The following is a 13,714-nucleotide window of genomic DNA, read 5'->3' as shown; positions in this document are numbered from 1 at the left end:
AAAGCCTCACTACAGGCCTTTAGTTTCTGAATTTCTAAAGTTTCATTGCTCAGCTTTTGAGGTCAGAAGACTGCATCTGGAGCAAACCTGAAGTCTCAAAATATGGAAACCTTAGAACAATGGAGTAATAACACAAGCTAAAAGAACTCAGGGCACTGGGGAATGGGGAACAAAGAACTTTGCTAAACTACATAGGTGCTCAGCTTCTGAAACACACTTACCAAGCCAATTATTGTGAATATAGTATGCAACAAAGCTGGGTGGAATGGTAAAGAAATCCACAATTGAATTCAACTCCAACCAAAACTTGATCTTGTCATCTGCAGCCACAAACTGTGAAGAAAAGCACATGCAAACTACAAGGTTCCAAGACCCTGAATTAAACCAGGGATCATTAAAACAAACATTAAACAGGACTAACCAATGATGTCTCCTTCAGAATATTATGCTCTGGTCTTGTATCTCAGGCTAGAAAGACTGCCTTTTCCTCCTAAAGGAGTTGATTTAAGTGGCTACAGGGAATTAAAACCCAACCTAAAATCTAGGTCAACCAATGGCTGTGGAGAAGGATGATCTAATCTGGGATGCTGGAGATGCCGTTTTGAAAGGTTAAGTTTGCTTTCAGGACACATTTCCAGAACAGAGGAACAAGTTATTATGGGAAGTTACAGAGTGGAGATCTCTGGAGGTTTCTCCTAACCATTTGATAGGTTTTACCGAGATTTCAGGGAGGTTCCATTGAGATAAGTAAAATCTTGCCAGTAGAGCACTTTAGCTTAGCCTATAGACAGAAAGCAATGGACAGCATGGCGGGATGGGTATAATCTTTTGAGAGCTTGGTGGTGGTAGGGAAACCAACTGAAGGGTGGGGTAGTTAGGAAAACAGATATCAGCATACCAAACTACAGGGGCCAGCATGGTCTACTCCACCCTCCCTCCGATCTCCTTCCCCACCTCTCCCAAGCTCTTCTGTGTGGTCTAGAAAGTAATTGAGAAAAGCCATCTCCCTCTATTATTTCCAAAATTGGGAATTTCTGAGCCCAGGGTATAGGGTTCCTTAATTAACAGTTGAATCTGATGCAGCATGCCTTAAATTTCTAAGTGGCATCATCAGTGATGTGAAAATGTCACATTCAGCAATGACAGCTTGAATGATTGGAAGTTGATGCAAAAGCATCACCATAATACTCACCATCTTCTCCCTTTAAAAAGACTCTTCAGAAAGAGGTATGGACTGTTACTTATGAAGAATTCCTTGGTGTCCTGATTTCTTTGAGAGTACTTCGCGGCAGGACACCCCATGCTTTGCTCACTGGCTACTTACCCTCACTCCAAAATAAAAGAGGAAAAAACCATTAAAGGCCAAGTCAAGGTGAACCGTCTTGTCTAAGGTGTTTGAGCAGTTTCCAACAGGACTAGAGAAAAGAATGAGAAAATTTTATGCCCATTCTAAAAGTGCAAAATGATTCACCAACAATTACTAATAACTCTGAAAAGTGCCCATCAGCTACTCTAAACAAATCATCCTTACTTTATAGTTGAGGAAACTCAGGCATTAAAAGTACCTTGAACTTAACTGAGCCACCCCCTTGAGAGAGTTCCAAGTTTCCAGAAAGAAATATCTGAGATATTTCAGATTTTGCCACCTAATTTCACATCCTGAAGGGTGGGGCATCTTTCCTTCCACCTCTAGTTACCTTTCCTAGGAACCACAGTGGTTTCAAACCTTTTCTCCAGATTTGGAATGAATCAGAAAATCTAGCACACAAGACTGCCCTTGAATCCACAAGTTGTAACCTCATATGAAAATGCTAAAATTAGGTTCAACACACTTAGCTGAACTACAATTTGTAAATCATTATGCTAATCTTTCTTCAGCAGGCATTAACAGGCAAACAAAGACTTATTACCCCTTATCCATATCTACCACCTTTGACTTAAGTACTGTATCCCACTCTACCTTCTTTTTTAATCCTCCTCTCAGACTTGTTCAAAAAAATCCCAAAATAACATCTCAAGAGGCAACTGGATTTGTCTGGACTGTTTGACTGTCCTTTCTGGGTCTGCACAACTTTGGAACGGTGACCTTGTTTTCCTAATAGTAAGGGTCTCACACAGTGATGGGGCTTCCTAAATGAGAGATAATTATTTGTAGTTTGATCATCAATCAATGGTATTTATTGAGTGCTTACTATGTGCAGAGCACTGTACTAAATACTCAGGAGAGTACACAGTGGGTTTAGTTCCCAATAACAGTGTCGACAGCTGTGAACTGTAAAAATCCTAATGTTAATACCACGCTAATGTTGGTATTTCAAACAAAGAACAAAGGAGAGCTGAAGAAATGTAACTGGTCAGCCCTTGAACAGGTTACAGAAATGAGAAACATTCTCTGCATTGACTATTGATTCTGGAATGGTTCCAGTGTCTCAGGATTCAAGATTCAATTTTGGAAGGGCCACACAATGCTGGTGTTGATGCCACATGGCTCTAAATATTATTTCTTTTTTTGATGTTTAATTTTACACACTGAATCACTCACTAATACAACTTAAGAGAAATTTTACCTTGCTCTGAAAGGAGTGCTCAATCTTGAGTTTCCCTATATTAATTTTGTTTCACCCTCAAAGGCCTCCTTAAAGATTTATACACTTTGGGGAACATTGATAGCAACAAAGGGAGAAATAATTTTCAGTTGGGATGCATGAAGAATTCAGTTCACCTAAGGACTGAGGAAAAGCATTTCTTACATTTATGCTCTTTTGACCCAAGGGCCAATCAAAAGTCTCATCTAGGTTTACCCAAGTGCCAAAATGTCTTTGGGTGTAACTAATTCAAACATCTTTTGTTGACGAGGACATTCCAAGTCTACTAGGTTCTCTCTGATTTAGGCTTTTATTCCAAACACCTCTGCCCCCTAATCTTATATAGCAGTAAAACTTTAGCCTGGTAATGTACTTACAATCTGGAATGCATAAAGTAGAGAATGAGGGACCCAATGCTGAGTACAAAGACCATGATCACCTAAAAAGCACAGTACATAAAAAGAAATGTCAAATACGTCTCTCTCCCCTCCTCCTTGCCCTTTCTCTTCCTATTTCTAATTATCATTATAGTGCACATAGCATGACCCAGAAACTTCACTGAATCAAATGCACCAGAGAAAAAGGATTTGAAAAAATCTGCAGTCAAGGATTTTCAATAAACTCATCTCCAGTCCAGAATGGAAAGGTGGTATTTTTTTTAGTGGTATTTGTTACAGGCTTACTATGAGCCAGACACAGTACTAAGTGCTGAAGTAGATACAAGCTAATCAGTTAGGAAACAGCCGATGTCCACATAGGGGCTCACAGTCTTAATCCTGATTTTACAGAGGAGGTCACTGAGGTCCAGAGAAGGTAAGTCATTTGCCCAAGGTTACACAGCAGACAAGTGGCAGAGTCTGGATTAGAACCCAGGTCATCTGGCTCCCAGGCCCATGTTCTTTCCACTAGGCCATAGTATTTCTCAGTGTGTCTCTGTGTGCAAGAGTATTAATTTGTAGTGTAGAGGACAATGTATCCACAGAGAATTCTGAAAAAGCTGCCAGCTCTGGGATATCCCAGCCCAAGGCAGTGGAAGATAAGAGCTGCTGACATCAATCCTTGTGGATTATTTCATTTCTCATTCCAAAGCCGGAAAACACCACTCCAGCAACAATCATAAGGTAGCAGCAGGTGACCAGAGAAGAGCCACAGTGTGTTCAACTTTTATTATCCTTGGAAACTAAAAGAGTAATGTCAATACTCCCTAGTAATTCTGCCTGGTGATCAGGTGACCTGTTCCCTCCACTCCCTTTGACCACTTTCTACTGCTGTCTCCCTCCTCCCCCTTAAACTTTGCTGTTTTTCTCCCCTTCCCCAAGTAGCCTCTCAAATAGTTTCCTGCATGTACCCCACATCCCTGAGGCCACTTTCTCATCCTCAGGGCTCCTCCACTCCTATTGGAATCTCTTTTTAATTTATTTTTCACCTGGATTACAACTAGGCCAGAATGGGAGAGGGACTGGTCCTATTCCCATGATTATAATGGTCTTTGTGATTGCAGCTCAAGGATGGCCCACCAATAGAACAGGACAAAAAAACCCCAATAGTAATAATAGTAAGTGCTTACTGTATGCCAAGCATGATACTAAGATTTGAAAAAGCATACCCAAGTGGGAGTTTGACTTGGTCCCTGGCCTCCAGGGGCTCACAGTCTAAAAATCAGATGGGAAAATGCTTGGTGACAGACACAGGAGGAAAAATGAGAGACTCTAAATACAAAGAAACGTGATTTATTTTCTATTGTTTTAATGAGATGTTCTTCCCCTTGATTCTATTTATTGCCATTGTTCTTGTCTATCTCCCCCGATTAGACTGTAAGCCCGTCAAAGGGCAGGGACTGTCTCTGTTACTGATTTGTACATTCCAAGCGCTTAGTACAGTGCTCGGCACATAGTAAGTGCTCAGTAAATACTATTGAATGAATAAAAATAGAGATTATTTGTTAAGTGCTTACTATGTACCATGCATTATATTAAGCACGGGGTAGTTATAAACAAATCAGGTGAGACACAGTCCCTGCCCTACCTGGGGCTCACAGTCTCAATCCCCATTTTCAGATGAGGTAACTGAGGCCCAGTGAAGTGAAGGTCACACAGCAGACAAGTGGCAGAGTTGGGATTAGAACCCACAAACGTCTGATTCTCAGGCCCATGCTCTATAAGCTACACCATTCTGAGATCTGAGGGTGCTGCCACGCTGGTCATGGAGAGCCAGTCGTATCCAAAGCTTGCCAAGATCTTATAATTTGTAGACACTGCATGCTGCCACTGCTTAAATCTCTCACAGGCCCCTGTGGCCAGAGTTTGTAGGGAACAGGGGCCCTGGGGGTCCCCAATGGGAAGGTGGCAGAGGTTTGGGGGGTTTTGTTTGGTAATTTGGTGGAAAGAGGCCAAAGGATATGATGCTGAAGCTTAAACATCCAGCAGCCCAGCATGCCTGGGGCATTTTGGGAGCAAGTACCAAGCACGTTTTGCTGCCCTGATCCCCATGGGCCTTGTGCCCCAAATGGGGTAGGGTATTGGTGCCATGGGGTGAAGGTTGGAAGGAGTCATAGAAGCTATGAGAAATAAGCTGTGAAAAGAAGAAAAAGCATAGAAAAAGGGAGAAAATGTTCTAAAAGAGTAATGGGCAGGATTTCCCCATCACCAGTCAGAGTGACAACATGGCCCTTATCTCTGCCAAAGTAGAAGTCATGACAAGGCCAGAGACTTTAGGATGATACGGTGTCCTTGGGCACAGGCTAGGGGATGTTGTGAGGAGAGGAAGGGAAGCTCAGCCAGTCAGCAATGAACTAGAAAGAGAAGCTCTCCTCTCCAGCCTGACTTACTTTGAAGTCCCAAGTCAGTACATGTACCTATCCCAGGCACTGGAAATAGGGTACATCTTCACCAGATGGCCAAAAGGAAAAACCACCCAAAGCAAAGGCAGAGCAATTCATAGCCAGCATCCCAGCATCAACTACTAGTAGAGAATGATTTGAATGCTTTTTGAATACTTTGAACTACCTTAAAGTGTCAAAAGCAGAAACCCCACATATTTATTTCAGGAGGATAGAGCCTGATTTAGAAGTTGCTGATCAGAATGCGGATAGTTCATATCATGGAGAAGAGTACCTGGCCAGATCAAGAGTCTGGCTCTTCACACTGGCCCCTGTGCAGACCCAGAATCCTGATCCCAGCAAGGATAGTTTCCATGGTTACTCACTGTCATATTTGGAGTCAGGCAAGAACTGGAACCACTTACCATCACACGACCCACAAAGGTCTGCGCAGACAACATCATCTCCATGCATTCAATAAAGGCTCCACGAAACCAGACAATCGTTTTATGGGACTTCTGAAAGGCCTCTTGGCTCATCACCTGTGGTGGACAGAAGCCTGATGAAAGGGCAAGATCGGCAGGGGAGAAGGTGCCGCCTCTCTCCAGCTATGATTCTAGACTGCAAGCTCATTATGGGCAGGTTACGTGTCTACCAAGTCTATTGCGTTGTACTCTCTCTAGCACTTAGTACACTGTTGTGCACACAGTAAGCGCTCAGCAAATACCACTGACTGCACTTGCAAAATGTTGCTTTCCTGCTGCCACAGCCCCCAACAATGATCAGTCTTAGTCTATGTGTTTTGTTTGCAACATCATTCAAAATCCCAAAACAATAACATTATGGTTATAATATTGACATTTTAAATGTACTATATACCAATCATTAGCCTAGATACAATAAGATCAGAGCAGACACAGTCCCTGTTCCACAGAGGGCTCATAGTCTAAAGAGGGGAGAGAACAGGAATTGTATCCTCATTTTACAGATGAGTAAGCTCGTTATGGACAGGGAATGTGTTTGCTCATTCTGTTGAACTGCACTCCCAAGCAGTTAGTACAGTGCTCCTCACATAGTAAGCACTAAATAAATACCATTGATTGATGAGTAAAATGAGACCCAAAGAAGTCAAGTGACTTGCCCGAGATCACATAATGGAAAAGTAGCCAAACCAGAACTAGATTCTAGGTCTCCTGACTTCCACGCCCATGCTGTTTCTACTCAGCCATGAAGATTCTCATGAACTGAACATATCTTATTCAAATTTTTTTCCCCTTAAGGCACCATGTCCAGTTTTCCTCTGCCACAGGGTGTGGTCTGCACAGGGATCTTATTTTCTCTTGCCACAGTTTTCCACCTCCTGCTCTACTGAGAATTTATTTAAGAATTAATTGAATTTGATATAAATACCCTCAAACATACACATACCCTAAGTGGCATAAACCAATTAACCAACTAGATCCTATAATAATGATAGTATTTGTTAAGTGCTTACTATATGCCAGACACTGTACTAAGCACTGGGGTGGATACAAGCAAATAAAGTTGGACACAGTCCATAGTCCACGTGGGGTTCACAGTTTCAATCCCCATTTTACAGATGAGGTAACTGAAGTAGTAAAGTGACTTCCCCAAGGTCACATAGTAGACAAATAGCAGAGGCGGGATTAGAATCCATGACCTTTTGACTCCCAGGACTGTGCTCTATCCACTACACCATGCAGCGTGGCTCAGTGGAAAGAGCACGGGCTTTGGAGTCAGAGGTCATGGGTTCGAATCCCAGCTCTGCCACTTGTCAGCTGTGTGACTGTGGGCAAGTCACTTCACTTCTCGGTGCCTCAGTTCCCTCATCTGTAAAATGGGGATTCAGATTGTGAGCCCCATGTGGAACAACCTGATTCCCCTGTGTCTACCCCAGTGCTTAGAACAGTGCTCTGCACATTGTAAGTGCTTAATACCAACATTATTATTAACATTATTATTCACCCCCTGTGAATTCGGGTTTACCCATCCTTAGCACACTTGCATATGTTTATTCCATTACCCATTCAGGTATTAATTTTAACCACTCTAATTTTATATATGTTTATGGTTGTGGTCTGGGAACATACTTCTTTATTCTGTACTTTCCAAGCACCTGGTCTGGTGGGCTGCACCAAGTGGGTGCTCAATAAATACCACTATTACTGCTCATCTGTGGGGCTCAGCTGTTTACAGTAATGAAAAATGAAGAGGGAGATGGAGAGAGATGAAGCAAAGCAGAGTTAGATAGGTCTTCATCTAAGAATCCTGTGGTGGCTACTATGAGAGGGAGAAAATGGGGCTAGAAGATATGAACTCTGATGAGTCCTATTCTTAAGATTATTCCCAATTTAGAGTTTCAGTTAGTATCATGTTCTTGCTAATTTCAGGATATTTGACCTTATTTAACCTGAATATTCAGTCTGTCATCAAATCCTGCCAGTTCCACTTTCTCCCATTTTTAGATTCTGCCCCTTCCCATTATCCCAAACTGCTCCAAGGTGATCAACAGTGATCCAAGGACTTACCACATCCTACCTTAACTACTGCATCAGCCTTCTTGTTGAGCTCCCTGTGTCCTGTTTCTTTACTCTCCAATCCTTACTCCACTCTGCTACCCAGATCATGTTTCTAAAATACAGCTCAGTTCACATCTCCCCTCTTCATCAGAATACTCCAGTAGTTGCTCATCCATCTCTGCATCAAACCCAAACTCCTTACCATTGGTTTTAAAGCACACAATAGGCTCTTCCCCTCCTACCTTACCTCAGTGACCAACTACAACCTGAACCACACACCTCACTCCTCTAAAGCCAAACATTTCACTGAATCTCAATGCCCTCCTGTTGTCCTTCCTCTGGCTCTCTACCCCTTCATATCCACAGGCTACCTTTCTCTACTTCTTCAAAGCCCTATTAAAATCACATCTCCTCCAAGAGGTCTTCCTTAATTAATCTCTCAATTCCCCACCTTAGCCCTCCCTTCCACGCCATCTAGACTTTTGGTTCCCTTCCCCCTAAGAACTTTGCTATCCAACCCTCTCCTCACCTGATAGGACTTTTCTGTATATTCATCTGCAATCTATTTTATTGTCTTTCTCCCCTTCTAGAAAATAAGCTCCTTGTGTTTAGAGATCTTCTATAGCTACTATGTCGTCTTATACATACCAGTGTGCTGCACACGGTAAGCACTCAATTAATACCATTGATTGATTATTTGATTAAACTGGAACATTCGGTATTCACCTTTTCCCTTAGGAAGCTGCCTATCTGGTTTCTGGAAGGCAGTCATTCTTAGTTTAGTATGATCTTTAATGGCCATCTGTCCTGGGCATGTGATCTCCACACTGTCCTTTCTATTCATCCCTTCCCTCTGTACATCCCTACATGGTAAAGGGGATTTCTGAAAAATATTTTTCAAGTGGAAAATGGCTTCAGGGTCCTTTCATCTTAGGTCATATCTTCTCCCTAGCACCAGTTCTGTTATACTGTACCCTCTGAAGTGCCTAGTAAAGTGTCCTGCACACAGTAAGCACACAATAAATACCATTGATTGACTGAGAAGGGCTATGCCTGAAATTGATTACAGCACCCACTGCAGAGGACAACCTGGAGCCCTCACATCAATATGTCTGTCTGATGGACAAATGGGGCTTTCCCAAACCTCTGGCCTATTTCCCAACACTGCTGCCATCCTATTAGGTCTATATGAAGTCCCTAACAGTGGGTGGAAGGAGAAGCAGAATGGCCAAGTGGAAAGAACATCAGGCCTAATCCTGGCTTGTCTCCTGTGTGACCTTGGGTAAGTCAAATTATCTGTGCCTCAATTTCTTCATCTCTCTGATGGGAATTAAATACCTGTTCTCTTTGCAACTTAGATAGCCCCATGTGGGACACAACTATATCTGAACTGATTAACTTGTAACTACCCCAGCTCTTAGAACAGTGCTTGGTGGCAAGTAAGAGCTTAACAAATCCTACAGTTATTATACTTATTCACAGGAAGGACCATTGTACAACACAGGCAGCATATACCAATTAAGTCAACTTCCCAAGACAATGAGGAACTGTGCATGAAGAAACATTCCAAAGGCAAAAATCTACTCTGGCAGAGAGACTTCAATGAGTGACTTTGACTCGATCCATATTAATCCTGTTGTACTATTATAAATTATATTAGTCCCCAATCCCTTTATGTGGGTGTGAAATAAGAGCAGGGTTTGTTAATACGAATAAGACATGACTAGATTCCATTTTTGGTACATGAGACTTCTGTAGTTGGACAAAAAGCATTCCAGCTAAAAGAATTGTGTCACTGGGATTAGAAGTAGCATCCTTCTCCCCTTCTTGTTATGGAGCTGTGTAATCTTTCAGAAAACCTTCTCATTCCCAGCCTGGCCCCTCCTTGCTGTCCTCACTCCATCGTGGCCAGACTACTAAGGATTCTTGAGATAAGAATGATTATGCATCCAGACATGTAAAATGAAAATCACATACTGTGTTGGTGTTGCTATTGTCAATGTTTAGATTTCAGATTCAGATACTGCCTAATTTTCCAGTCGTGTGAAACTGTTCCATCCCCTCCAAATCACCACCTCACACTTTTCCATTACTTTCACACTTATGTTCTCAAACCACCAGTAACATATTTGTACATTAGATATTAGGTACTATTTAAGTTCATTTGCATCTTTCCATCCTCCTTTTTGTCCCATCTGTAAATAGTTTTGTGTCAGTTCCCCCTGTGAGATTGTGAGCTCCTAGCAGACACTGTAGTCTGCCAGGAGCTCATTAAGTTTGATCGAGTGATTGATTTAATCCTGGCTGCATCACGTGTCTGCTATGTGACCTTGAGCACGTCACTTAACTTCTCCTGGGCCTCAGTTACCTCATCTCTAAAATGGGGATTAAGAGTGTGAGCCCCATTTGGGACAGGGAATGTGTCCAACCTGATTAACTTCTATCTACCCCAGCTCTTAGAACAGTGCTTGGCACATAATAAGGGCTTAACATGTACCATAATCATTATTATCATTATTCAGCAAACACAAAGACCTGAGGCAAGTGAAAGCTTATTTCTAGAAGCCACGAGAGGGAGTGGTTGCTAGCTGCACAAGAAAGATTTAGCACTCGTCTTTTCCAGGAAACTGGAGGAAATCAGGTGAATAGATTGGCTGTTTTGGCAATGGAGGTCCCTTCAACCCACGGTTGGACTGGAAATGAGGCTTGACTGTTATGAATCATCTTTTCCCTGCTCAATGATTCATACAAGGGGAAGCCAGGAATTGAGTCTCCAAGATTTCATTCTCACCACCTCCCTATTTCCACTGTGGCTTTGGCTGCTGCCTGTGAGGATGAAGATAGAAATGTTCTAAATCTTGAAAAAGTAGTAAGCAAGAAATCTTGTATATTTGCAAAGCCACCCCTTTTGGGGAAATATATAGGAAATGTCTTAAGCAGAAATTGCCTTATCAATTGGGCTTTTTCTCGGTGTCAGAACAGTAGACATGCATTTCATAGTCAATTTGCCCAACCATTACCAGAGGGAGGAAAAGAGATTTCAAAAATTGAAGTAAGAAAAGCAACACATATGCTATACAGGAAAAAAAAGTGATTTCTTCCCTGAGGCCAAGACTCCCCAAATCTTCTTACCTTTCTTATTTGAAGTACTTTTGAATGGAATTTGATGTTCCTGCAAATCAACAAAATGAACAGCCCAAAAAAGAAGGTCACAAAGGAAGAAAGGATAAAGGCTGTCTGGATCTCTCTTGTGCAGGGGACAGAAGAATGGTCAGTTCCCAGGAGCACCATTTTTCTAAACTCTTCCTGACTCCGCAGCCTCTGCCCAGTTCAACATGGAACATTACACATGTTGTTGTCAGGCCTTTATGATGTCATGGTCACATGGAGCTGCTCCACTGAACAAAGGTTCCCTAGCACCAGCTCTTCTGGTATTAGAACGAGAAAGCTGCATAATGGACAACAGGAAGTAATCCTGGGAGACTGGGTAGACCAGGGTCGTCACCACCGAAGAGGTGACCTTGACCTCCATTCCTGACCATGACAGTGATTAGCTGAGAGATCTTGGCAAAGTCACTGACTTTGTGATTCGGCCTTTCATCTCTAAAAGGAAATGTTAACCGCAGTGTGATAAAGAGCCTGAGTTTTAAAACACTGAGTTACTTATTAGTCAATCAAAAAGGTGTGTTTTTTTAAAAAAATAGCACAGGACTAACAATCGGGAAACCTGGCTTCTTGTCCCGGCTCCACTTTTCTTGCTGGGTGACTTTGGGCAAGTCACTTAACTTCACTTGACTTCTCTTTCTTCATCTGTAAAATAAGGTTTAAATACCTCTTCCTCCTCCCTCCGACTGTGAGCCCCATGTGGACAGAGACTGTCTCTGATCTGATTGTATTTATCCCAGCTCTTAGCATGGTATGTGACACACAATAAGCACTTCGCACTCAAAATATAACAATTACTATTATAACATTATATGAAAGAGAAGTTTTTCTGATGTTTCATCTATGTGTGAAACACATTCATCATCTGGGTGACATCTGAATATGTGAAGCAGATTTATTTTCCAAAAATAAGTATTTGTTTGCTCCCTCTCATCCTCCCTCTTCTCTTCTATCTTCCCCTCTTCCCTCCTCACAGCCCGGCACTAGTAGCCCAGTGGTTTTAAGGGCAGAATGGGAGTGATTCTTTCATTTTCTCAGATGTTTTCAAAGGTTTAAAATATGTCAAGAATTTCAGTGCCTGTGGGAGGCAGGGAAAGAGCCTGTGGGAGGGAGGTTAGAATCAATTACACGTAGGCTGATCTGGCCAAGAAGATAAAGCTCAAGGAAATTTTTATGACTTTATGAAATAGGGACTGTCTTGTGCTTTATGTATGCAATGTGGACAGTTGGTTTCTAAAAGCAAGTGGTTGTTGGGAGGGAGTGTTGAGGGGAATAAATAGGAGGGTAAAAGATCATTGCATTTCCAAAATCACTAAGTGGTCTTTGCTCAATTTTCAAAGATCCCTCTAAACCCTTATTCTCAGCAAATCTTAGGTCAATGCTGAGTAGAACTTGTAACTTGAAAAATAAAAAGCCTAGTAGTGTTAAAATAAAAGTCCTTACACATCTTTGACAAATCCATGTTATGCCTCACCTTCTATAATATGCCTATTAAATCACCAATCATATTTATTTAGCAATATGTGCAGAGCACTGTACTAAACACTTGGGAGAGTACAATATAATGGAGTTACAAAGCATCAGCATAGCCTAGTGGAAAGAACACAGGCCTGGGAGTCATAGGACCTGGGCTCTAATCCCAGATCTACCACTTTGTGCTATATTCTTGTTCTTGTTCTTATGTTCTTGTTCTTGTCTGTCCGTCTCCCCCGATTAGACTGTAAGCCTGTCAAACGGCAGGGACTGTCTCTATCTGTTGCCGACTTGTTCATCCCAAGCGCTTAGTACAGTGCTCTGCACATAGTAAGCGCTCAATAAATACTATTGAATATATTGCTTTGCGCAAATTGCTTAACTTTTCTGTGCCTCAGTTCTCTAATCTGCAAGATGGGAATACCTGATTTCCCTCCTACTTAGACTGTGAGCCCCATTACCTTGTATCTACTAGAGTACTTAGTATAGTGCTTGACATATAGTAAATGTTCTTTCCACTAGGCCATGCTGATGCTGATAGTGTGCCAAGGGTGGTATGAAGGAGTGGGAAGACACTGCTGGGCTGGGGATGCTGAAGGGTCCTGCAGGATCTCTACCCTTCATGCCCTCTCCTGATCCCTGCAATCACTGACCCCCAGGACTCTGGATCCTTGTTATTATTATTACTGTTAGTATTATTTTGGTTATTATATTTATTAAACACTTGCATTGTTCTAGGAACTGGGGTAGACACAAGTTTATCAAGTCAGACACAGTCCCTACGTGGAGCTCTCAGTCTAGATAAAAGGGGGAATAGGCATTGAATCCCTATTTTACAGATGAGAAAACTGACTTAAGTGACTTGCCCAGTGTCTCACAGCAGGTAACTGGCAGAGCTGAGATTAGAACCCAGATCCTCCAATTCGCTGGCCCATGATTCTTTTGCCAAGACCCTGCTCTTCCTCATCCTCAGCAATGTGCAGGATCAGGACTCCAGGAAGAAGCCTGGTTGCCCCAGCACTGGGGCAGGGAATGTGCTGTATCCCTAGCCATTCCCACAACCCAACGCCTCCAGCTCCATCTTGTCGTCCCTGTCCTCAGATCCTGGGTCTCTGGACCAGGCTTTGAGGGTG

General features: G+C 42.3%; 1 protein-coding gene and 1 long non-coding RNA gene across 4 annotated transcripts in view; one reads left to right on the top strand and one right to left on the bottom strand.

Annotated features, from left to right (window-relative positions):
• KCNU1 (potassium calcium-activated channel subfamily U member 1) overlaps nt 1-11,297 on the bottom strand; it is a 109,384-nt gene extending 98,087 nt beyond the window's left edge. For both annotated transcript variants that reach the window (XM_007669860.4, XM_029066781.2), the window contains exons 1-5: nt 11,076-11,297; nt 5,829-5,945; nt 2,963-3,024; nt 1,325-1,415; nt 222-333 (exon numbers count right to left, since the gene is read on the bottom strand). In XM_007669860.4, the coding sequence (XP_007668050.1) occupies nt 222-333; nt 1,325-1,415; nt 2,963-3,024; nt 5,829-5,945; nt 11,076-11,234 (541 nt within the window). In that variant the 5' untranslated portion in view covers nt 11,235-11,297. The remainder of the gene's footprint in view (nt 1-221; nt 334-1,324; nt 1,416-2,962; nt 3,025-5,828; nt 5,946-11,075) is intronic.
• LOC114812286 overlaps nt 1-13,714 on the top strand; it is a 477,687-nt gene that overhangs the window by 97,721 nt on the left and 366,252 nt on the right. The gene's annotated exons all lie outside the window — the stretch shown is intronic.

Source organism: Ornithorhynchus anatinus, chromosome 5, assembly GCF_004115215.2.
Source record: "Ornithorhynchus anatinus isolate Pmale09 chromosome 5, mOrnAna1.pri.v4, whole genome shotgun sequence".
Lineage (NCBI taxonomy): Eukaryota > Metazoa > Chordata > Mammalia > Monotremata > Ornithorhynchidae > Ornithorhynchus > Ornithorhynchus anatinus.
This window is presented reverse-complemented; position numbering and strand designations above follow the sequence as displayed.